Consider the following 27,107-nt stretch of genomic DNA (forward strand, 5'->3'; position numbering starts at 1 on the left):
CGGGCGGAGAGTCAGTACCGCGGACAGCGACATCCCCAGCAGCTGCAGCAGCACCGCCACCACCAGTCGCCGCCTTTTCTCCTTCCTCCACCCAAAGGTGCACGCCATGGCCGCGGAGACTTACCTACAAGGCGTGGAGATCTCAGCAAGCCAGTTTTTCGAGATCTGGCGTCATTACGACGCTGATGGTGACTACAACCCCCCACCCCACCCCTTCTTCTCAACCTGTCCCACCTTGGCACCCAAGAGCGGGTGGAGAGGGGCTCCGAGGGCTCAGCTGGGCAGGGGAGACAGAGGCCCCGGGGGGAAGAGGACTTTCCTCGCCACTCCTCTGCCGCGCGCAGGAAAACTTTGTCCCGCGCGCGTGCCAGAACTTTTGCCTGCGAGCTGGAACGACCGCGAAGCTTTTGCGAAGACTTAACTGCACCGTTCATCTATCTCTCTGTCTGTCTCTCTCTGTCTGTCTCTGGGTTCCTTGGGAGCGGACCCTCTTGGGAGCAGGGTTCCTCGTTTTCCTCTCTGGAGGCACCTCAAAAGTTCAGGCGCACCCACTCAATAAAGAATGCATAGCCTTAGAAGTTACCTGGCCATGTTGCTTTTCTTGGGGAGAGAGAGAGATGGATGAAAGTTCTGTAAACAGGTTGAAAGGCACCGCTGTTTTTCAACGCGCAAATGTCCCTCCTTTCCCCCACCTTTTCCAGCTGGTAAGGGAGAGTGAGCTAAACCTCCGCAGCTGTAACGAGCGATGCTCTCCCTTTTCTTTGTGTTGCAGGCAATGGGTACATGGATGGAAAGGAGCTGCAGTGTTTTATCCAGGAATTGCAGCAGGCGCGAAAGAAAGCGGGCTTGGTAGGTTAAGATTTCTTTTCCCCATTGCTTTATCTCATCTTCATTAAAGAAGAGGAACTATCCTCAGGTGAACTCCAGCAATGAGGCGGGACCCGTTCTGGGTGCATACCTCTCGTGTAAAATGCAGGTGACTATGACCTAGCCATTATCAAAGGAAAAGTGACTTTGGGAAATCTGGGTGAGATGGGAACTAGATAAGAAAGTTTCTTGGGTCCTTCCATTCTATACAAGACTCAAACCAGGTGATACTGGAGTTCTTAAAGTGATGTAAAAAAATGTGCAAGGAAAGGATTGTTCTGTTGCTTCCACAGTTTTTCCCACCCCAGTGTTTAAAAAGAATTTCAAAATTAGCTGAATGCATTGTTAATACGTTGGCTGAAATACATTTCTGCCCCTTGGTGGCCAATAAACAGATCTGCAGATTAGTCGTACCTAGAACTAACTAGATATTAGATATTAGTATGGTTTTAGGATACTGGAATATTAGCACAAAATAGGGTTATCTGACTGTTGCAGGTGATGAACATGTTTACTGGGGGAAATGGGGTGATTAAAATGGTAATCATTGATGTGTTATTTGGCATTAAAGGTGGAAGATGTTTGGGAATTTTAAGCAAAAAGTTTTTAAATAATGCAAAACATATTAACTACTATCCCTATTTGAAATAAGAAACTATCTCTTATCGGAAAAAGAAATGGGAAAATAGGCTTGCTAGTTAATGAATATATCATTAAGAGAAACAAGAAAAATGAAGTATTGAGAGTCAGGCTTAAGAATATGTGCCAAATACAATGAAAATCCAATTAAGAGAGCTCAGCTCTGAAAGATATTCAGTGCCCCTTGAAATAAAGCTGAAGTTATCCAATGATATCTGACTAAGTCATACTTGGAATAGACTGACTGAAATCAATTAATTTAAGATCATTGAATTCAACTGATCAGTGTACTCCAAATTTGACTGATGTTGTTTATTACCAAGGATGTGTATTTGTAAAATATTTACACAGTTCCTGTAAGATTATTCCAATATTAAAATACATTTGAGCTGTCCTTTAATGATTGTGAGTTAACTGCATAACTGAAAGTTTGAGTCTATCTACAAGCTTACAATTTATGTGCGTACAGTTGAGGCTGCCTACAAAAATTGTAATCGAGCATTATAAAATACATATTTATGATTGCTATCAAGGACCTGAAGATGTGATGCAAAAATGGATTTTCAAATGAAGTGATGGCTGGTCCCTATCATATACTTTTTTATTCTTTGAAGTTTCTGCACTGTTTTCACTTTTGGCTTTGCAACATGAGTCATTGTCTACATCTCCATAAGAGAAAAATAGATTCATAATTTAGTTTTTAGAATCAATCACTATTAAATCTACTCTGTTTGATAAGTTCTTCATTCAACTGAAAAGATTGCATTTTTTACAAGGCATTCATTCCATTTTCCCCCAGGTTTGAAAATGGTATCAGACTGCTACTAACAAATTCAAGTGCTCGTAAAGTGATATATAAAATCTCTGTAGGCACTTTCTTGTGTGCCACCCACAGTGTAATATTTACCTTATATGTCTGCTTTGAAAGTCCTCAGGTGTTCTTGTTCAGTTTTCTATTGACATTGCTTCTGGACAAGACTATTTCTGGAATTTTCTGAAAAGAACAGCACCAAAAGTTCAGTTCTCTCATTGGATCATTCTTAGCTTCTTGATCCTCAAAGCTTTTCTCTTTTTCTGGACTAATGCATGTCAGACTATCAGTGGTTTCAAATCTAAGCTGATTCTTGGATTTGAAAGGCTTCTTTTGCAGACATTTCTTTAGATCACACATCTTGTTTCACTGGATACTATTTCAAGCAGCTTTTGAGTTTCCTTTGAGTGTCCTTTCTCAAAAGTGGTATGTGGCAAAATTAATGTATGTTCTAAGCAATTTTTTGTGGTTTTACCATTATTTTCATACACACGCAACAAAAACTTCAATTTCCCTTGCATTTCAGAAAGCTTTTGTTCCTTTCCTTTAACAACAGTACTTAATGAATTTTTTACAACTTAAATTTAAATCTCGTTCACCTTGCATATCTTGTCAATATTTCCAGTTTTGTTTTGTTTTGTTATTTTAAAAAAGACTGCTTAATTCTCTTTTCTCCCAATATTCATGACTTGTAATATATTTGTCTTAATTATGTTTCGGCATAGACTTGGTGGGTAGGATTAATGGGTGAAAATGAATACCCCCCGTAGGATATGCAGTGTATATTCTATAGGTCTGCCAAAAGTCCTACCCTCCCTCCCCGCCCCGTGAAGAACTTATTTTCTTCTGCCATTTTTAACCCCTAATAAATTAAAGAAAATAAGGCTTCTACAATCCTATGTATGTTTGCTTGTGAGTAAGACTCACAGAGTTTGGTGAGTCTTATGTAGTTGGTAGGACTGCTATTTAGAGCAGTCATAGGATTGGACTGTATGCATAGCAAAGGAAGATGTTTCAGAAGCTCTAAAAATCTATATAGTTAATCTTCCATGCTTCAAATTTACCTCATCAATAAATTCTGAAAACGCATTGCTTTGTGCATCACCTTGCTGCCCAGGAACTTAAGATCTGCGTTCAGTTGTGCTTTATGCCTGACTGACAAGTGCCCAGTACAATGAAGTGTGGACACAGCTGCTTAGTAACAACTTGATGCTTAATCATTAACTAGTTGTAGCTTGGATATAATATTCATTATGCTTCTCTTAAGCCCTGCTTGGGCATTCAAAGAATGTATGGATGAATAAAGCATGGAGTATTGGGGGGCGGGGCGGGCGGTGAGAGCATCCAGGACTCCTCTTTAACCTCTCAACATTGAACAGGAAGTCCTGAAGGGAGGGATCTTCATGCATTCAACTGAACTCTCCCTGAAATCGTGATTCTGGTTGCTTAGAGTCCGTGATCTGGGAGGCGATTCCAAGCATCTTCAAATGTACACATGAAGAATCTTTCCTTCAGACGTTTGGCCTCACTTTGAATTGTGCTCGGAAACGTACTGGGAGCCAATGTCTGTACTTGCTTGACTTTTCAGTACAATGCATGCAAGGATACAAACACACATTTGGGTTTTTTTGGGGGGGGCACATTAAAAACTCAAACTGCTCACCACAGAATTGGGAAATAGACCATAGCGAAGTGTGCCTTGTTCAGGGATCTATTATTCATAGTGAATAAGATCTAAGAAAATATTTCAGCGGCGCCTGTAGATGCCTTCCATAGTTGTGCTAATTTTATACCTGCCAGTAGCAATCTTTTTCACTTCAGTATCTTTGAGAATACAGCGTTATTTGTTTTCACTCCACACTTGAAATAACTAGTGTGGATTTCTGGTAGGGAAATGGAAGTGAATTCAGCGGTGCAGGGCATCTAGCAGTCTGATCCTATGCAAGTTTCTCAAGAGGAGGTGCTTCTGATTTTAGTGGGACCGACTTCCCAAAAAGCATCCTTAGGCTTTGAGTCCAAAAGGCTGCAGTCTCACGCACAGTTGCTTGGGAAGAGGTCCCTGTGAATTTAGTGGGACTCACTTTTGAGTCCACACACAGGCTCAGACTATACAGAAATTGACACTCAGCTGACAATGAACCACTGCCTCATATATGTGATTCATCTTAGATATGTGATTCATCTCATAGCCAGGTAGTGGAACTGTGGAAGGGAGGTTTTTGTTTATTAAACTTCACTTCCACTAAAAACACAGGTGGTTATTATTAACAAACTCCTTTTGAATGAAATTTGTAGTGATGATGAGAGACAGTGTATGCTACTGTGAGTGTCCACAATTTGATCAATGTTAACAGTGACAAGTGAATGTGGACAAGCCCAGACAATTTTCATAAACGTCAAAAGACTCAAAGATACATCTGCCAAAGTTGACAGTTGGTTCAATGCGATTGTCAACATTCACTGCTATATGTTCATAAAATGGCATTCTACATACATTTATTAAATTTGTCTGAGATGGTCAGAATTCGTGCATGAATCTAAAACCAGGACAAATTTTGGACATTGACCGTAACATAAAATGAATTGTACTGATGTTGTTTTATGAGTTAATAATAATATGCTCTAGAAACTTAATAGCTGTTATATATTTACTTGCTTGGAAATAGTTTTAATCATCTCTGTGTTAGCAGGGTGGAGAGAGATAGAGAGATTGCATGTTTAAACTGGGCTGAGTTTTTGTGAGGTTGAATTTTTGTAAGGAAAAACTGCTGTTCTGAAGCAGGTGAAACTGTGAGGGGAAAACCTCTACTTTTTCTTCTTTTGCACATTTCCTCCAGCCTGTTTGTGTCCGTTGTGTTCTTCACCAGCTAGTGCTGATTTTTGAAGTCCTCTTCGTTGCACGATTCTAGTTAATCGGATATACTTTCAAGAACATGGTGGCATCATGGGGCTATGCAGCCAATCAGATTTTACTGTGTGACAATATCACTGAGTGCAAATGGAACCCTCCCACTGCCCACACTCTCAATGGGGAAGGAAGAGGGACTCTGCCCCCATTGCCCATCTGGGGTAGAATGAATGAGAGAGGTGCATATTCAGATGAGGATGTATCCCATACTGACTGCATCAATTCCAGTGGAATATTCATTTGGATATGAATCCAAATGCACATGTCAGTCCATATCCTGTCCCAATTAGTCAAGTAGGAAGGACTGAAGGAGTGCTTACCTGGTTGCCTCAGCAACATGGGTGTGGCCCGTTTTCACACCCTTTTGCAAAGAGATGCAAATATCACCAAGAAAGAGGAGGGGGAGACTTTAAATAGTGTAAATTGCGGGAAAGCACAATAGTCAATGTTTTTGCATTCATTGCTGGATATGTGATTTTTTTTTTTAATATGCCACTGCGTATAACTACATTTAACAACATTCTGGAAAATGTGAAAGAAGAAATTCTGCAGCTTAGTGGTTAATTTTCGAGCAGTTAATGCCCTTAAGGCACATGGTTTTAGGCTCAGGATATTACCTAGACATGGCAGAACCAGCAGGATAGGTTCTTAATTAATTATATGACTCCTTAGTTTTAAGAAACTGCATAGGGTACAACCTACTGGGAAGCTCCTTTAGCACCATTCATTTCTGTGGAAATTGTGCAGGAGACATTCCTCCAATGGATTGTGTCTTTGGCTTTCTTTTAAGTAATAATCATTGTATTGCACATTTATAGGACCTGACCCCAGAAATGAAAAAATTTGTGGACCAGTTTGCAAGTTCTGATGGAAAGATAGGAATTGTAGAGGTAAGCTAACTGGTTTATTTACTGCCATTTAATGAATTTGTTTATTGGTCATAGCTCTGCAGTGATATAAGCCTGTCTGCAAATATTTGTATTATTTGCTTTTGATGTTTCTCAGAAAATGGCTTTCTTCATTTTATTATCTTTTATTATGAAATTTATGAACTTATCATTTTATTACAAAAACATTTCAGTGTTTTCATTCTGACGTTTTCCATGTAAACAACAACAACCCAGTTCTTGATGGCATTTAAACTTGAGACTGTTTTGCATAACAACAGCAAAAGCAATAAAATAACAATGCGAAATCAAACATAAACAAAATCATCACAGAAAACAGGTTAGAAATATCAAAGCAGAGACAAAAGGGGGGGGCAGAGACATCAATAGAGCATCTCTTTTTAAGAAATTCAAATTGCCAAAAATGTTTAGCTGCTTGAATAATATTTTGTTTAGGTTGACATTTTCTAAAACTGCTTTTCAATGGAAACCCTCACAGCAAAAGCCTTTCTGGTCTGGACTTAATTTGAGTAAGCAACGATATGAAGAGTGATATTGTTTCATTTTGGGAGTTTGCTGCATATTGCTCAGTGAGGCCTAAACATGCTTAGGTATGGCTGGATCATGCCCAGTGTGTTGGATATGGTTTTGTATAGCAGCTTCAGTCATTGACTGGTTATATAATGCCCTTTTTAAACATTCATTGAAACTGAAGCATAGAAAACAGTAGATGCTGCTTTGCAAACCAGCTTAAGCTTGATCTTGAAATTTGCTCCCGTTGTTTAAAATAACTTTAAAAATACAATCTTCACTCGAGAAAGATGCCAGTCATTGTGATAATAGGCAACAAATGAGAGTTCTTGTTTCTAATTTTGCTCCAATAACTTATCACTGGACACTGGTAAAACCATGGAAGGTTGATTCTTGAACGATGTGATTATCTCACTTGTGAATGCTCCCAATAGCCATTGCTGTCAATACGAAAGGTTAATAGGGACCAAGTATCTGGTTGCTGATGTAAATCTGAATATTAGAATAGCCATTCATTGAGAACTAAGATGTAGACCAGGCATCCCCAAACTGCAGCCCTCCAGATGTTTTGGCCTACAACTCCCATGATCCCTAGCTAAGAGGACCAGTGGTCAGGGATGATGGGAATTGTAGTTCAAAACATCTGGAGGGCCAAAGTTTGGGGATGCCTGATGTAGACTGTAAATCAATGTGGACTTTGGACTTTAGTCCAAGTAGACGTGCATAGAATGAAGCTTCACAAGAGTTGTGCATGTGGAGTCCTATAAATTCATAGAGTGATGTATTTAGTTTTATTGATTCAACAGTGAATTATGAACCCAAAAGTTCAAGGCAGATTCAATAGTTTATAGTACAGATATTTAAAAAGACAGCTCTAGTTGCAAAGCCTCATCCTTTGAAAAAGGACGAAGGGAACTGGAGAGTCAAAGGGAAGAGATCCTATGAAAGATTGAGGAAATGTATCTTCAGGCAACAAGAACCACCCCATCAGAACTACTAAAAACAGGCTTCCTCAAACTCGGCCCTCCAGATGTTTTTGGCCTATAACTCCCATGATCCCTAGCTAGCAGGACCAGTGGTCAGGGATGATGGGAATTGTACTCTCAAAACATCTGGAGGGCCTAGGTTGGGGAAGCCTGTCTAAAAACAATGTCAGAAGAAGATTAATTTAAAGAAAACCATACAGCAGGATAAAAGCAGTAAATAGCATTAAGAATCACTTATTTAGGAGTAAGACCACTTGAACTCACTAGGACTTACCTCAGTGGGACTTACCTCTGTGAAAAGATAATGATGTAGAATTATGTAATCTTTAGCACAACCATCATTCTTGATTAGTAAACAGAAAATGAGACTAGCATAATTTATTTCCTAGCATAAATCACCTAAATGCAGTTTTTTGAGGGTTATTTTTGGTGTGGGTTGTAGTTTGTTTTGTTTTGTTTTAATTTAAAGGAGCATTTAAGAATGCCGGCTAGCTCACCCCTCGCTTTCTGTGATCTCTCTCCTCCTCCAAGGTGGCCCAAGAGATCTTCTGTTTCCAAAATACGTTTTCTTGTGAGGCGGTATTTAAGCTCCTTAAAAGGCAAGCTGAATAGTTTAAGACATTTTCAGCACTGCTGCTGCTCAAGTTAAAGGAAATTCTCGGAGCATCTTCAGGAGGCTGCATTAGTGTGGTTCCTCCCTGAGCTTTTATCCATTGCCCTCGGGCTAATGTGTAGAATTTGTCAAGCCACTTGTTCTTCTAAAAGGCTCCCCCTTCTCAGCACTCCAGCTTATATGTTCAATGGAGATGGAGTTTTAAAAGCCCATCCTTTAACATTCTCAACCTGCAATCATTCCATGTTTGAACGATTCAATAGCTTTTTTTTCTACTAAGGAAAGGTGGCTGGGTAGAAGGAGGAAGGGATGTAATGTTGGAAATATACCTTTTCCTTGTTTTGGTTTTCTTTTCTTTTTAAAAGGGTGTACACAAACACTATTTATCTATCTAATCATTTCATGACAGAACAGAATGCAAACTAGAGGTTAATTTAGTCATCCACATAAGAAGTATTTTTTTAAAAAACTGTTTCACTACAGAACAGAATAAATTCCTCTCTAGAAATAATATTTTTTCCCAGCACTTTCACTCCTAAAGGCAGACCTGTATAATTTGCAGCCCATTAGTCACCCATGGTACCTATCTGGTGCTTGGAAACCCTGTCATTTTTCAGATACAGCCAAATGACAAAGTCATGAGATTTATTGACTCCCTACTAGGCCACCATGTGGCTGGTTAACTGCGTATGGCTTGGTGTGGGTCATAAGGTGCTAATAATAAGTGTCCTGATTTTTTCTGGGACTGTAGAAATGAGTGATAATTTGTCAATCTATAATACATGTGTTGATGGAAGAACTGTTCTATCACGTGTACCCTTCCATAATATAGGAAGTTGGGTTTGTTTTTGTGTGGTTTTTAAAAACCAGTTCTGTTTATCCATCTAGCATAATATTCTGAGTGGCAACATCTCTCCAGTTCTCAGGTGCTTTTCCTGTTGCCAAAATAGAGGATCCTATAAACTGGGTGTACAGTAGCTCAGTATACCCTGTAGCTCAGTAGAATACCTGTTTTGCATGCAGAAAGGTCCCAGGTTCAATCCCTGGCATCTCCAGTAGGACTGGGAAAGACTCCTACCTGAAACTCTGGAGAGCTGCTGGCAATCAGTGTAGACAATATTGTGCTAGATGGGCCAATGGTCTGATTTGCTATGAGGCAGCTTACTAGGTTCCTATGTAATGAGGATTGAACCAGAAACCTCCATGTGAAACACGTGCTATGATCCACACCCAGTAATTGATTGGCCCAGTTCTTTGCATTAGAATCTTAATTCTGCTGCTCCCCTCCCCCATCTTTTCTTGGTAATATTCAATTAACCTTTTTGGAATGGGTGGGGGGTCAGAAACATAAGCAAGTGAAGCTCATAATTTTAGCTTAACAAGGGACAGAATTGCTCTGTTACTAGTCACCAGTTTGAATCTAGGCTGGGATGCAGCTATTTCTGGAGCAGATCCAGGACTCAACAGGTTTTGGAACTGTAATAGCACAGTAGCTGAGAATACAATACCCGGAGGCACAACAGGCAACAATATATTGGTGGTATTTTGGAGACTTTGAAGGCATACGTTGGTTCCATTTGGTTCCCTATCTTCCCCAGTGCCATTTGGGCCAATACTGAAAAAGGAAACCCAGGAGCATACATTTCTTTAAAACAGCTGTGGGGAACCTTTAGCCATCCAAAAATGCTGAACCACAACTCCCTTCATCCCTGCTGGGGCTGGTGGGAGTTGGAGTTCAGTAGTATCTGGATGGCGAAAGATTCCCCACACCTGATTTGAAACATCCAAAAGTGTGAGGGGTGGATGCATTTGGAAGTTGTCTTGTGCTTCCTGTGCTAGTTCCAGATTTTGTGGGACCTTTTGGCGATTTGCTTCAGGGAGCCGCCCTCCTCCTTTCCTGTGTTGTCGCTGGCCATTTGCTTGCTTCTCCAGGGGGGCTCAGTGGGGGCCACCTCCCAGAAACAGAACCATGTGTGCTCATTCAGAGAGGGCAGGTGAACATGAAGAAATCACAAAGTGGAGCAGCAGCAGACTCTATGGACTGGCAGTAGGGCAGCCGGCTTCAGGGATGGGGGATGTGTCAGACTCCCCTCATCCTTGGTCATTGTCCATGCTAGCTGGGATTGAAGTAGAACTGGAATTCAGAAACGTCGGAAGGTCCACGGATTCCCCATCCCTGCTGGGTGAGGGGCTCAGCAGGCGCCCAATGATGCCAAGCTCCGAGAGCTTTGGTGGAGCTTCCTCTGTTCGTGTGAATTGAATAGAAAGAGAAAACAGGTCTTTTCAGTGGCGTCTCTCCAATTGTGAAATGCTCTCCCTGTGGACGTTCAACCAGCACCAACAATGCCAACTTTTAATCACCAGGCAAAGACATTTTCTGTTCTCCCTGGTTTTTAAGATTGTTATATGAGGTTATTTACAGCCTGTTTTGGTGCTTGTCTTTTAGTAGGGTGGGGAAGGATACAGTGGTACCTCTACTTACAAATAACTCTACTTACAAATGTTTCTACTTACGAATAGAGCTCCGTCCGCCATCTTGGATGCGGTTTAGATAGGATTTTTTCTACTTACGAATTTTTAAATAGGGTTGCTTCGACATACGATTTTTTTCTCCCAATGCATTCCTATGGGATTTGACTTACAATTTTTTTCGACTTACAAATGTGCGTTCGGAACGCATTAAATTCATAAGTAGAGGTACCACTGTACTTCTCTACGATGGTGGATGAGCACTTTTAGCATTTCTATGTTTTTATTGTGTGTGTGTGTGTGTGTGTACTTTGTTATTTTTGTATTTTAAATATTTTTGTCAATTGCCCTGCCCCACCCCCAACAAAAGGTGAATAAAGATTGCCATCTCATTGCCAAGCAGCGTTCTTTAAAAATATGGATAGAAAGTTTGGCCTTGATAGCAACCATTGATATATATATATATATATATATATATATATATATATATATATATATATAGGATTAGATAAAGTGACATATTGATGTGGAAGTATCCCGAGTCAGCTTATGCATTGATTTTACTAAAATCTAATTTTACCAATCTAATTTGAGGCAGATTAAATATTTTGAATTCCAGTGTGGCATGAGAAGGTTGTCAGCTGCCAGAATGTTCATTTGCCTGAGTGTTTAGTTCTCATGTGAAAAGGCAGCATCCATTTCAAGTATTCTTTTATGTGAAATAAAACCTTAAGTTTACTTTTTTAAAAAAATAATAATAATATCTAAATACAATTCAGTACTTGGCTTTCAGCATTTCCCATTGGTCTGGGCAACTTGAATAGTTCCTTTCTGAAATACTTAGAAAAGCACGAGGAAATTGAGGTTATGCTTTGAGAACTGTGCTTATAAGAAACCCTTTGCAATGACAACCCTCCAGACAAAGGCATTCTATTTCTAGCTCATCTAAATGTGTTAAAGCAAGAGCCCGTGGATTAGTAGATGGGAGCTGGGGACAACTAAGGTCCCAGTGTACTGCAGCCATGAAGCTCAAGTAAAGGCAATAAGCAAGGAACTGAACTTGGGGTTGGAACAAGGGAGAAGGTCAAAAGTGACATAATTTTAAGTCCAAATCTCAGAAGTTCACTGAAGGACAGTTTTGGACATGGCACTGATGGGAGGAAGGGGGGAACAGGAAGTGCAACGGCCTTGTACTTCCTGTTCCCTTTCATGTCCATCCTGTCTGAAATAGAACATTCACACCCTGCAGTCCTGGTGATGCATATAGGAGCTCTCTATTCAGGAACAGTTTGCTGGTGTGAAATGTAAATACAGTGGTACCTCGGTTTATGAACACAATTGGTTCGGAAGTCTGTTCATAAACTGAAGCGTTCATAAACTGAAGCGAACTTTCCCATTGAAAGTAATGGAAAGTGGATTAATCCGTTCCAGACGGTCCGCGGAGTAACCGTTCATAAACTGAAGCGAACTTTTCCATTGAAAGTAATGCAAAGTGGATTAATCCGTTCCAGACGGGTCCGCGGAGAACTTAAACTGAAGCGTTCATAAACTGAAACATGGGTGTAATTGGTTCCGGAAGTCTGTTCATAAACTGAAGCGTTCATAAACTGAAGCGAACTTTCCCATTAAAAGTAATGGAAAGTGAATTAATCCGTTCCAGATGGGTCCACGGCGTTCATAAACCGAAAATTCATAAACCGAGGTGTTCATAAACCGAGGTTCCACTGTATTCTGTTTATGAGACAGAGTTGCAATGGAAGAACTACAGGGCACTTCATTTTCCTCCATATCTGTGTCCCATCAAAAACTGTAGTTTAAAGGGATTCTTGGAATGCAGTGAAGATTCTCCCAAATATCACTTTGATACGGAGATCTGTAGCTGGTTGAAACCATTAGACCAGGCATGTCCAACAGGTAATTATGATCTACTGGTAGATGGACATCTGCGGTAGATCACTGGTAGATCATTGCCCCCCCCCCCAAGAAGCTGAACACCTGTGGCTCCCCTTAAAAAAAACATTTTACCCCCTCCCTAAAAAAACTTAACAACTTTGACCTGAACCCCCCCAAAAGGGGTAGATCACTGCCAGTTTTTAACTCTGTGAGTAGATCACAGTCTCTCGGGAGTTGGCTACCCCTGCATTAGACCATTTCCAAAGAAAGCTTTTGATCAGGGCTGGCCCACTCCTGAGGCAAGCAGGATCCATGGGGCAACTGATCCCAATGTAGATATTTATTTTTCCCCACCTTGTTCCTGATGTAGATCTTCATTCACCTCTTCTTCCCTGGAGGAGAGAGGGAGGGACCATTTTGCGGTTCTCTTCAAATGCAAAAATGTATTGGACTGGCCTTGCTTTTGATTGTGCATCAAACACCATCCCCACCCCTGCATAATTCAGTGCAAACTATATTTTTTATGCCTTTTCAGCCATGAAAATTATATAGCTCTGAATACAAGTTACAGGTGATCAGCAGCAGAAGGGACTATTGCATTCATGTCCTGCTTGTGGGTTTCTCATAGACATTTGGCTGGTCACTTTTGTAGGGAGCACAATGTTGGACAAGATATATTCTTCATATACTGTTACATTATTTTTTTAAAAAAAGAATATTGCGACAAAATTCAGGTTTATTAAAGGAAAACATGCAGCAGTTTTCCACTGAAGACTCCGTCCGCAAATATTATGGACTGAACTCCTGCTTCCTTCCTTTGGCAGCATAATTACAAATTAGAATATTTCAAAGTTTCAGTTAATCGTGCCACAGTTCATTTCAATGTGGTATGCATAGAAAATCCTGGTGGACTGTACTTGGTATTTACAGACCAATGATAAATATGCAAGTTATTTGAATTTTTTTTAAAAAAAATCTCTCTCCTAAAGCCGTAGTATGTATTATATTTATTTGACGAACAATGGATTTTATTCAGTCTTAAATCTTTTACAGCTTGCTCAGGTATTACCAACAGAAGAGAACTTCCTCTTATTCTTTAGGTGCCAGCAGCTGAAATCAAGTGAAGACTTCATGCAGGTAATCTATATAAATTTTGCATTTTGTAAAATTAAATTGCCAGGTTGAAAGAAATGTTTTTGGTTGTGCTTGATTTAGTTTTAATGGCTAACTTCTCAATTCCAGACATGGAGAAAATATGATAGTGACCATAGTGGCTTTATTGATGCTGAAGAACTTAAGGTAAGAAGCAATTTGTGTTTATTTATTAATATGCATTTCCTGCCCCTACGCCAAAGGTTTTCTTCCAGGGGCGGCAGCGGAATAAATCACAAAAACTGAAAGACATAGCAAAACATACAATATATTAAAGAAATTTGGTGTCTTTTTTAATAAGCCCTTTCCTGACTTAACTGTTGAGTCCCTCAAAATGGCCCTGGTTGTCTTGCAGTGTTTCTTAAGGTGCTCAGGGTCTGGGCAGTTCTGCAGAGAGTTTGAGTTCCCTTATTGTGGTGATCGTGATGGGGACCCACAAAGCATGCATCTTTTTGTATCTTTGTTGTTGTAACCTGATGTATAGCTGGTGTCATTAATAAGAGGCACTTTCAGAGGATCTGAAAGATGGCTGGGAAGAAGCTCTCTCGAAGGAATTCTGGGTCGAAGCTATTCAAATTAGAGAGCTACACAGCCCAATGTGGTTTTAATATTGCGCTCTCCCCATTCCAGTGATACAAAACCATGAATGTTGAAAGACGACCAGAATCTTCAATGTTGCAGAACAATAATTCACATACCTCTGTATCATTATTATTTTTAAGCATTGGAGTTTTTGTCAATTTACTCCCTTCCTCCTGGTATCATCATCAACAACTGTTCTGGAGTTTCCCACTACAAACCACAGATGATTTGAGTAGTCGCCACTGCAGAGGTGGATGGGTAGTATTTAACTAGAAAACTCAACATTGTAGTATTTAACTAGAAAACTCAACTCAACATTGTTCTAGCCTTCTCCTTGCCTGGCTAGTTTCTATGCATAGGGAAAGCATTTAATCATGTCATATGGCAAATTAGGGACGCGGGTGGCATTTAAACCACTGGGCCTCTTGGGCTTGCCGATCAGAAGGTTGGCGGTTCGAATCTGCACAATGGGGTGAGCTCCCGTTGCTCTGTCCCAGCTCCTGCCAACCTAGCAGTTCGAAAGCAGGCCAGTGCAAGTAAATAGGTACCCCTGCAGTGGGAAGGTAAACGGCATTTCCGTGCACTCTGGCTTCTGTCATGGTGTTCCATTGCACCAGAAGCAGTTTAGTCATGCTGGCCACATGACCCAGAAAGTTGTCTGTGGATAAACACTGGCTCCCTCGGCCTGAAAGTGAGATGAGTGCTGCAACCCCTAAGTCACCTTTGACTGGACTTAACCGTCCAGTAGTGATGTATGGAAGTGAGAGCTGGACCATAAAGAAGGCTGATCGCCGAATAATTGATGCTTTTGAATTATGGTGCTGGAGGAGACTCTTGAGAGTCCCATGGACTGCTAGAAGATCAAACGTATCCATTCTGAAGGAAATCAGCCCTGAGCGCTCACTGGAAGGACAGATCGTGAAGCTGAGGCTCCAATACTTTGGCCACCTCATGAGAAGAGAAGAATCCCTGGAAAAGACCCTGATGTTGGGAGAGATGGAGGGCACAAGAAGAAGGGGACGACAGAGGACGAGATGGTTGGACAGTGTTCTCGAAGCTACGAACATGAGTCTGACCAAACTGCGGGAGGCAGTGGAAGACAGGAGTGCCTAGCGTGCTCTGGTCCATGGGGTCACGAAGAGTCGGACACGACTAAACAACCGTCCAGGGGTCCTTTACCTTTACCTTACCTATAATGACAAATTGACAAAATGATTCCTCTAGCTAGCAGGACCAATGGCCAAGGATGATGGGAGTTATAGTCCAAAAACGTCTGGGTACCCAAGGTTGAGAAAGGCTGATCTAGAGAGTCTTGAGTGACAAGCTGGCTGGCTCGCTGCCCAGTATTTGGGAAATTATTCACTGATGGTCTGGGGAAATCCCTGTTGATTATCCCAGTTTTCTGGATATTTTGATACAAACCAAAGTGGATTGCATAGTTGTCAGAAGAAGGCAAAGGCCTATAGATCACTATGAAGCACCTGCTTTGTGTGTGTACAACAGGCATCCCCAAACTTCGGCCCTCTAGATGTTTTGGACTACAATTCCCATCTTCCCTGACCACTGGTACTGTTAGCTAGGGATCATGGGAGTTGTAGGCCAAAACATCTGGAGGGCTGCACAAGGTCCCTGGCAACTCCAGTTGAAAGGATCTTGGGAAGCAATGCTAAGGGCTTGAGATGTTGGGAAGTGCTGCTGTAAGAACAACAATATTGGACTAATAGTCTAAGGTGGACCAAGAAAACTTCATATATTTGCCAAGGTTGCCTACAAGCTGCTTGGTGCAGCTCAAGGCCTGGGAAACGTCTCTGGCTTGATGCCAATGTGGGCTTAATACTTCCCCAACCAGCTACTCTTGATATGTTTTGAGCTATAGCTCCTGCCACCCCTGCCCACTGTCTATGTTCCTGGGAGCTGACATCTAAACCATCTGGAAGACCCCAGGTTGGGGAATGCTGGCACAAAATTTGGAATGGGCAGTTGCCTGAAGAGCACAAATCTGCTGTCGGAGCGGTAAATTCTGCACTCACTGAATGCTCTTAAAGCTCTAGATTTAAATCTGGCTGCCCCACCTCCGCTGAATGGCCTGGTTTTAAAACTTTTATTAGACTGACTGCTCTTTTTCTCTTGTGAAGAAGAAAGCAGCTGGAACACGGCAGTGAAGCAAATCCACACTGACAAGCCTTTCTTGAGGAATGGCTTCATGGGAATCAACATGGGCCTTGTACCCCCAGCCAATCAATCTCTGCTCCATTTAGTGCAAGACTCTCCACCCCCAACTATCAGAACAAGCGGAAGATCTGGTGTGAAATATGAAAAGTAGCAATACTCCAAAGAATAATATTAAGAGGTTAGAACAGGTGTGTGTGCGAGAGAGAGAGAGAGAGAGAGAGAGAGAGAGAGAGAGAGAGAGAGAGAGAGAGATATGCTTCTAGGTAATAGGCATTTGAAATTCCCCAGCTCTCTAGACTTCTTGCTTAATAAGGATTTTAAATGTCATTATGAACTAGGACAATTGAGTGATCTCCTGGGGAAAAAAGTGTCGTTTCCTAGATGAAAAACAGTATTTTTTCAAAGGTCAGCAAAGCAACTTATTGCCTTCCTTCGGTTTTATTGTCTTTTTTTACACTTAGCACTCGTGTTTGTTTTCTTTCAGAGTTTTTTGAAAGACCTATTGCAGAAAGCAAACAAGCAGATTGAGGATTCAAAGCTGTCAGAATATACAGACATCATGGTAAGAGTGGGAAGCTATTTCGTTCAGGGAACTTAGCTCCCTGTCTACATATAAAGGCGTATCTGTTCTACAAGCTAGGATCTTCTCTCATTACTGTATTCTCCCCATCCCTTCTTTGAATTGTGAACTAGCTGGCTGCATAGGCTTCATAGATACCAAGTAGCAAAAGGAGACTCTGATAAGATATACCATATTTTTCTGTGTACAGTATTGGACGCCCCCTATTTTGGGGGACGTCAAATTAAGAAAATGGGGGGGGGGACTTGTTGAATTATTTTGGGGGGGGGATTGCCCAAAGGCTAACAGCCCTGCGTGTCTAACAGGCTGCCAATCAGCTGTTCCCTCGCCAGCAATCACTGAGCTTTTTGGGGGGGAGTTCAGAGTTGAGCTTTTTTCCCCCAGTAACTTTTAGCACTTTTCGCCTTTCCCGTGGAGCCTCTGTATAGTATTCTGCTTGCCTCCTCCCACTCTGCCCGCCTTACTGCGGGGAGGGAGACTGTAGGCCAGGGTCCCCAAACCAAGACCCGGGGGCCAGATGCGGCCCAATCACCTTCTAAATCCGGCCCATGGACAGTCTGCGAATCAGCATGGTTTTACATGAATAGAATGTGTCCTTTTATTTAAAATGCATCTCTGGGTTATTTGTGGGGCATAGGAATTCCTTCATATTTCCCCCCAAAATATAGTCCGGCCCCCTGCTGAAAAAGTTTGCTGACCCTTGCTGTAGGCAGTCCGTTTTTGCCGTGCGGTGTCTTCACGCGGCTCCATTTGTGTGCGGGCGGCGCAATGTTACACAGGAGGACCACAAGGCACAATGTTTTGCTGATGTTAAAAGGCGCAGATATTACTTCCATCGCCATGCTCCTCCTGTGTAACGTTGCGCCACCCGCACACAAATGGAGCCGTGTGAAGACACCGCACGGCAAAAACGGACTGCCTACAGCCTCCCTCCCTGCTGTAGGGCAGGCAGAGTGGGAGGAGGCAAGCAGACAACAGAGGCCCCGTGGCTTGCCTCTAGCAGCTGCAACTGCTAGAGCAGGTTTCATATTTATTTATATATTTAATTGCTATATTCCATGGATAAGATGACCCATGTTTTCAAACAGAAAAAATGGGCAAGAAACCTCGTCTTATAGACGGACAAATGCGGTACCATAATTCGAAGGAATATAGCAGGTATGGCTGCAATGTAGCCTTAATTCATTTCAACGAAGTGTGTGCAAGTTCTCATACACTTGAGACAGGAGTTATGTTGTTGGATTGAAACTCAGGGGTTTGGACAATGCCTTACACTGAATTTACACACAGCGGCTTCCTAGGTTTTGGTAATCAATTTGGCACATGTTCAGTGTCCTGGTTAAATATTGACATAATGGCCTTTAGATTGCTTTTGCAAAATCACAATACTTCTCTTGCTGTGGAAAATCAGTGCATGTGAATGTCTGGCTGGTTGTTACAAAGACAAAAAAAGGGGGGAAAGACAAATTAAATATTTATTAAATTGGCAAATTATTGTTTGATTGTGATATTTATGGTCTCCGTCCTTTTATTGCATATGAAATGTTCTGACATGTGCTTAAGGTGTCTCAGTTTTTTAAAAAAATGGTAAGACTACGGAGATGGACTATTCCAAATTAAAATACAGTGGACCCCCCAGATACGATCTTAATTCATTCCGGGGGTCCATCCGCAACCTGAAAAGTCCATATGCGGAGGCACTGCTTCTGCGTATGGCGCAATAGAGCGCTTCTGCGAATGTGCGTGTGAAGTATACCCTTCCGGGTTTGCCGCATTTGCAACCCTAAGTTTATGTATCCAGAGGGATATGTAAGTAGAGGTACGACTGTTAATAGATTGGATCCAAAAGTGGCCTTCTGTGAACCAAATGGCTTTGGGTGCAGCAGAGGCTTCCATTAATGGTGAAGGGGAAACATAGGAAATCTGTTTGTATACTAAGTCAGATCACTGGTCCCTCCAGCTCGGTATTGTCTACACTGATTGGTAGTGGCTCTCCAATGAGCTACAATCCTTCCCTAGATAGTAAATACCTGCCACTTCCTTTTGTTGCTCACTCCACCATCTTCCATGCTTTTCTGGAGGACTCCTCAGCCTTTCAAAATAGATTTTCCGGGGACACAGGCAGAAGCCAAAAGCACCATGTTCCATGACCAGGGCTTTACTCAATGAACCTTGGATCCAGCCCAATGAAAATAGTTACAAAAGCAGCCATAGGGTGAAAGCACATATGAGGAATCCTAACTTCAAAATAACCACAGAATCAAGGCCTTTTTTAAAAAATGCCCACCTGTCTCTTAAGAGGCCAATTCACTTGCACTAAACAGGCATTAAGAGACAGGTGACGTTGTTAACTGGTTTTTCTTGTTGTTTACTGCTGGTATTGGAGAGAAAAAATGTTCACACAACCCCTCCCTTTTCAGCTCAAGATGTTTGATGAAAACAATGATGGGAAACTGGAACTAACTGAAATGGCCAGGTATGTACTCTTCGAAGAGGGTGAAGGAATGAAATGAGCACCAATTAGCAGATGAAACATGAAAGGGGCAAATGGCCACATGCGGCAGAGAAACAGTTTCTATGAACTGCAAAAATTTGGGTTAGAAACCTCTCTTCTTCTCAGTGTTCAACCCTTTCATTACAAAGACAAATCCTGTATTGTAGAAAGAAAATGTGCTGTGTGTATGTGTGTGTGTATATATATATATATATATATATATATATATATATATATATATATATATATATATATATATAGTATGTTGCTTGTCAAAGCAGGGACGCGGGTGACGCTGTGGGTTAAACCACAGAGCCTAGGGCTTGCCGATCAGAAGGTTGGCGGTTCGAATCCCCGCCACAGGGTGAGCTCCCGTTGCTTGGTCCCTGCTCCTAGCAGTTCGAAAGCACATCAAAGTGCAAGTAGATAAATAGGTACCACTCTGAAGGGAAGGTAAACGGCGTTTCCGTGCGCTGCTCTGGTTCGCCAGAAAGCGGCTTAGTCATGCTGGCCACATGACCCGGAAGCTGTTTGCAGACAAATGCCGGCTCCCTCGGCCTATAGAACGAAATGAGCGTGCAACCCCAGAGTCGTCCGCGACTGGACCTAATTGTCAGGGGTCCCTTTACCTTTACATTTATCAAAGCAGTTTACAAAGCATATTGCACCCCCCCCTTAAAAATACAATCCACAAGTGAATTAAATAAATAAAATATACGGAAAAGTTTGAATAGGACAAGCAGCCTACAAAGAAGGATTTTACATGAAAAAAATGTACTGCGGTTTTGCAGCTCATTTTAGTACAGTAAACTGTTTCCCAGTCAGCTGTCAAGGTCATTTCCTCTCTCATTTCTTGAAAAGGTTTGCCTTTACATGTATACATTTTCCAGATATGCAGCTCAAGTTCCTACTACAGTATAACCACTCAGCAATTGTTCTGACTTCTGCTTGTGTTTTTCTCCAAAGATTACTCCCAGTACAGGAAAACTTTCTCCTTAAATTTCAGGTATGTAACACGATACGCCTAAATGTTTGAACACGCCTAATATAAATTATATGTTTGAGTAGTGATCCCAACCACTACTGTTCTAATACCTGTTTTCTTTTTGAAAATTAGGGTGTCAAAATGTGTGGGAAGGAGTTTAATAAAGCCTTTGATACATTTGATTCAGTAAGTAGTCTACCTACAATATTGATAACTCATTTTTATTTTTAAAAGATCTCTGACCGTACGTGTTCTGCAAGACAAAACAACGTAGCTGAAAGCAGCTGAGAGCAAAGTTATAATTGCTCATGTCTTTTGTTTTCAGGATGGGAATGGCTACATAGATGAACAAGAATTAGATGCTTTGCTGAAAGATCTCTGTGAAAAGAACAAAACGGTAATTCTAATTTTATTTCCATTAAAAGTGCACTTAAACTCTGCCCTCCCCCATCTAGCCAGTTAAGGTAGTTGCTCTGAATTCAATATATTTCAGTTTCTGGATACAACAAGAAGATAGGGTTGCCATATTTCAAAAAGATAAAACCAGAAAAACCCCAAGTCGTTGAGAAATCAAGAAAATGTGATTTTTCGATTAGCTTGTCTAAAATTCAGGACAAAGTGCCACCTTTAAGAGATTCCCCCCCCCCACGTCAATTCTCCCTTTGAAATCCTGGTAATATCCTGGAAAATCGAGGTGTATGGCAGTTCTATAGGAAGGTGTACAGATAACTTTAATTTCACGTACCTGCCATGTGCCCTGGGGGAAAAAAGACTTTCCGTTTTTTCGCACAAGATCAATTTTGAGTGCCACGCAAGATCTCACCCTGAAAAAAGTGTTATTTTTGGGGGGGTGAGAGCAAGGCGTGGGTCATGTGACTCAACCAGGGTTTCAACAGTTGGATGGTATGATATCATATAGGTAAATGTAAAGGTACCCCTGACCGTTAGATCCAGTTGCGGACGACTGGGGTTGTGCGCTTATCTCGCTCTATAGGCCGAGGGAGCTGGTGTTTGTCCACAGACAGCTTCCAGGTCATGTGGCCAGCATGACTAAGCCGCTTTCTGGCGAACCAGAGCAGCGCACAGAAACGCCGTTTACCTTCCCGCTGGAGTGGTACCTATTTTTCTACTTGTACTTTGACGTGCTTTTGAACTGCTAGGTTGGCAGGAGCTGGGACCGAGCGACGGGAGCTCACCCTGTCACGGGGATTCAAACCGCCGACCTTCTGATCAGCAAGCCCTAGGCTTGACATCATAGGAAGCTACTTTATGCTGAGTCAGGCCATTAGCTCAGCCACTGACTAGCCGTGGCTTCCCAGGATCTCAGCCATACCTGGAGACCCCCAATAACTGGCTGGGACCTTACGGATGCAAAACAGATGCTCTATCTCTGAGTTACAGCCCTTTCTCCTATCAAACAGCAGTAGTTTTACTCCCAGGTCATTTCCTATCTCTGTATAGTTCATACTACCACTTCAGTGGGCAACTGTTATCATCCCTCTGAATTTTGCCTCCAGGCAGAGTAGAAAAACACTAATTAGAGTAGAAAAACACTAATTATCTTATGCCTTCCTTTGTATTAAGTGGGCACTGATGATACTGCTTCAGAAAAAAAGGGACACTTTACTACCTGGTTTTGCTCAGTACAGAATCAGTTCCCCTTCTCCCAAACCACTGGCACCATTTCTTTCAAGCAGCCCAGAGGATGTAGCACATGGGCGGATTATAGCAACGAACAAGCTTGCAGTTCAAATATTTTCAGGCAGAGTGATGCAGTCCTTAACGGCAGGATTCCCTTCACACCTGCAGGCTAGAGAGGAGCAGATTCTCCAGAATGTGACTCCACAGTGCTGTGGAGCGATACCTCAGCCGTATGCATTGGGGCCGCTGTATGGGATTTCCCCGCCCCCCTTGATTGGCACTTTGCTGAAAGAAAGGACACCAGTTGCGGGAGGTGCGAAGGCAGATACCATTGGCCCTGCATAGGTGGTTGCATAATTTACTCATGTGGGCAGACCATGCGTGGAACTGTCTAGCCAGGAAACTAGCCAACACCCTCAAAACCATTTTTGTTCTCATCCATATTGAAAGTGCATGCGCTTGGGCTCTGCTGTCTTTTCTTGTGTAGCAGTAACACTTTGTGTACCCAACGTTGGTAACTGAACTGGGTTATAAAGCATTCTCTCTCTCTCTCTCTCTTAAAAAAACAAACAAACCCTCACAGGAATTAGACATCAACCACATTGCAACATACAAGAAAAACATCATGGCCTTGTCCGACGGAGGAAAGCTTTACCGAACAGAACTTGCTCTCATTCTCTCTGCTGACGGGAATTAGAGCCCTCTGATTACTTCCACTTAACTAGTGATATATCTTTAAAAAACGACAACAACAACAACCCAACAACAATAACTGTGCACTATACGAGGGTAGGCTTTACTTTCTTTTATATCTTGTAAATTTAACACTGCATATAGATAATTAGCCAGGTTATGTGGCGCATTCTTTTCAGCTTTGTTTCTATACTGTTTGTAATGTACAGTTTTTTGTAACTACAAGGTTGATAAAGAGGATGTCTATGTTTGGGCCAGTCTGATTCATTTAAAGTAATAATAAATAATAATAATGAATAATAATAATAATAATAATAATAATAATAATGACTCTTAAGATGGAGATAAGTGGGAGATTTCAACACTCAGCTGAGACTGTTTTGGGCTTGTTATGTACTTTGACATTTGGGGCGGCTGCAGCAGCAATAATGATCTCCATTAATGAAATGGTTCTTCTCACTATGGTGGAGAGAAACTCTGGAGTGGGGGGGAACTAAAAGTTGTCAGACTGCAACGCCCACCAGCCCCAGCCAGCATGACTAGGCATGATGGGAGTTGTAGTTCAAAAACATCTAGAGGACTACAGCTGCCTATCCACCTTTCCAGAGCTGTCCTCCTGCTGCCTGTCGGCTCCATCAGTGGACCATAGGGAAAACCACTCTTAAGACGTGGAAGGGCTACTTATATTATAAGCTGTCCTGGAGTGGCAATCATGCCCACTTTAGACTTGTCCCATGGTACACTTGCTGAAAAGGTTGGCCCTGACTTTGGAGTTACTGGAAGCTGTAAATAAATTATCAGGAAAGCAAGTCGGTAACTTGCAAACGATGCTAGATGCAGTGTTCAACTAGGTTGGGGGGAGAGGTCTGGGACTCCTGGCAAACAAGCATTGATATTAGAGAATGTAGCAGCGCTGTAGTTAATTGTGTTAATCCCCAATGAGTTATCAGTCTTACAGCTTTCCATTTCCCCCTGACTTCAGATCCCAAGGCTACAGGCACCTTGGGACACTGAGGAATTTAACTTCATGAGAAGCCTTTAAGCTACCTTGGTAGCCTAACAGGTACAACGATGTCTTACTGTATAAACTGCAAGCTTGGTAAGAAAAGTGTACAACAAAGGCAAGGCAGGCAGAAAAGGTACCACAAGCCGGCCTCTTTATAACTTTTAAGGTTTGATGATTGCTGCTGTGTCAGAGAATATAACAATCCATTTTCTAAAAACTATTTCCACTTGCAGAATATTATAATTCTAGCAAACTGCTGTTTTTACATCATTCTGTGTAATCTATAATTAAATTTAATATACTAAGACTGCTGGTGTCTAGTCTGTCTACTTCCTATGTTCTGTTACTTTGGCAGGTGATAAAGAAATAACTTGCACTTTTATACAGCTAGGATCCACAACACGGTTAAGCATGCATTTTGCCCAGGTTAATCTCAGTCGCCACATTCTAGCCCAAACTCGTTTCCATGAGAGAGATAATCGGGGATAGCCCTTTCATTTCAACAAGGCACGGCACCATTCCACTGAAATTCATAGGACTTACTAAGTTATGAAAATCCTATGCATCTTTATATGAGCCCAGCTAATTTTGTCTGTGAATTATCAGCACTGGAACTTAAACCACCTTTCATTGTTTCTGGATTATGTCCATTGGCTGCAAAAGGATGGCTGATATCAAAGTATTACCGCCCTGAACGTTTTGAAAAAGTGTATCCTGTCAGATTTCTGGACTACGTTAACAATTGTGTATGAGCATTTAAAACTGTGTTACTTCTAGAACTCCCATGTGTGCAATGCATTCAGTTCTTTGGTTTAAAACATGGGCCCAATTTTAGGAAGTATGTTAAAGAGGTGGTGGCTGTACATCCCAGTTAAATCTATGTAATTTCTCCAGAAATCTAGAAATGAGAAGGATATGAAATCATGTATATTTGTGTTAATTAAATGGGGTTGTCGCTGCTTATGAACAGGTCTGGGCTAAATTTACTCCATTAAAAATGCTTACAAAGATATATATATATATTTATATTTGAAGGGTGCTGATTTAATCCTTTCACCACTGGATAGCTCAGTTGGTTAGAGTGTGGTGCTGATAACACCAAGGTTGCAGGTTTGATCCCCATATGGGACAGCTGCATATTCCAGCATTGCTGGAGGGGGGGTTGGACTAGATGATCCTTGGGGTTCCTTCCGACTCTACGATTCTATGAAAGCTAGAAGTCATTTCGCAAAGATACAAAATGGCCTCCAACGAGCAAGTGCCTTGTTTCATTTCTGAAAATATGTACTAAATTAGGAGTGTCTCTAGGTGAAAAAAAAGGATTAACGCATTAAGAGGCTTAGTTAAGTTCGGTGGCCTATTTTGACAATTCCGCTACAAGCCGAGTGAGCTAATTCTTCACCTTCTCACTCACCTCTAACTTCTCTATGCAATGTAAAATATGACTGTATTCTGAAAGAGATACAATGATTTGAATATCTGCCTAGAGGCATAATTATGAATGGCAAAATGATTAAACTTAGATTGACAATTAAACCATCGATTTGTCTTTTCATGCTCAACTGAAAAGGGGAAACCCCATGCTGTGAATGTGTATGATGCAAGACCGATCAGAGAAGTGCTGGGCTTAACTTTTTCCCAAATGAAAAGCATTGGAAATATGATTCCATCTTTCTTTGAAAAGGATATTTTGGACCCCTCTTTCTCCCTGGGATATAAAAACTATTAGGGTGCTCCCTTATTATGCAAAAAGCGAAGTATTTCAAACAGACGTCATCTTAAGAAAACACGAGAAGTCTGAACATGGCAGAAAGTGTGCAAGACACCAATCTTATTTTCATTGATGACTCTGGTTCCTTTAAAGGATCACGTTCTATAAAGTTAGCCTAGGCCTCCAGAGGCTGACTCTTATTGTGACTGTATTAAGGCAGAAAGGAGGTGGAGATGGGGAAGGTCTGAATTATCACCCCAAGTAGTTGCAACAAAAATTAAGGGCTTCACTCTTCAATTTGTTCTTTGCTGTACTTCAAGCACTGACCAGTGGCGGTTAGCTCGCTTGGTTGAAGTGTGGTGCTCATAATGCCAAGGTTGTGGGTTCGATCCCTGTATGGGCCAGCTGCATATTCCTGCCATGCAAGTAGTTGGACTTGATTATCCTTGGGGTCCCTTCCAACCCCCACAATTCTAACTCTTGGGCAGCAGAGCCTGGGGGAGCTGCTGCCAGCCAGAGCAGATTGTTGTTGTTTAGTCATTTAGTCGTGTGCGACTCTTTGTGACCCCATGGACCATAGCACACCAGGCACTCCTGTCTTCCACTGCCTCCCGCAGTTTGGTCAAACTCATGTTCGTAGCTTCGAGAACACTGTCCAACCATCTCGTCCTCTGTTGTCCCCTTCTCCTAGTGCCCTCCATCTTTCCCAACATCAGGGTCTTTTCCAGGGAGTCTTCTCTTCTCATGAGGTGGCCAAAGTATTGGAGCCTCAGCTTAAGGATCAGAGCAGATAGTATTTGGCTTAATGAAAGAATAGTCTGAAAGCAGCTCAAGTGTGTTCACCCAGCTGTTGGAGCTGCCAAATGGAAGTAGACCAGGGGTCAGCAACCTTTTTCAGCCGTGGGCTGGTCCACAGTCCCTCAGACCTTGTGGGGACGACGACTATATTTTGAAAAAATAAAATGAACGAATTCCTATGCCTCACAAATAACCCAGGTATGCATTTTAAACACATTCTACTCATGTAAAAACACGCTGATTCCCGGACCGTCTGCGGGTCGGATTGAGAAGGCAATTGGGCCACATCCAGCCCCCGAGCCTTAGGTTGCCTACCCCTGGAGTAGACCAACAACATCTGGAGAGCCACAGGTCCCCCACTGCTGCTTAAATGCTTCCAGCAAACGTCCATCATATGTCTATGGTGCAAGTTTTCCTGCTGGCTGATAAATTACACGAAACATCAACAAGAAGACTGAAAAGCTGCATATGGGGATGTCATTGGGTGAAGCAAAATCTCACTTCCATTTTCATCACCTGTGCCATTAAAAAATTATATATTACCACCTAACATTTAGCAATCACAACTGGCATCAATATTCATGCCGATCAGAGCGATCAGTTCTAGATGAGCAACATGTTGCTCAGCAATCCATAATTAAGCACCTAAATATAAGTGCCCCAATTTTCCCAGCTGCTGCGTGGCTGCA

General features: G+C 41.8%; 1 protein-coding gene across 1 annotated transcript; it reads left to right on the forward strand.

Annotated features, from left to right (window-relative positions):
• On the forward strand, positions 1-26,573 carry CALB1 (calbindin 1). The gene is made up of 11 exons (XM_035125950.2): positions 1-188; positions 773-849; positions 6,044-6,115; positions 13,658-13,741; positions 13,847-13,903; positions 16,995-17,072; positions 19,511-19,566; positions 20,551-20,590; positions 20,702-20,755; positions 20,895-20,966; positions 22,794-26,573. Exons 1-11 carry the CDS (start codon positions 107-109, stop codon positions 22,905-22,907), a joined length of 786 nt encoding a protein of 261 aa, XP_034981841.1. The 5' UTR covers positions 1-106; the 3' UTR covers positions 22,908-26,573.
• Positions 26,574-27,107: the final 534 nt, after the last annotated feature.

Source organism: Zootoca vivipara, chromosome 8 (genome assembly GCF_963506605.1).
Source record: "Zootoca vivipara chromosome 8, rZooViv1.1, whole genome shotgun sequence".
Lineage (NCBI taxonomy): Eukaryota > Metazoa > Chordata > Lepidosauria > Squamata > Lacertidae > Zootoca > Zootoca vivipara.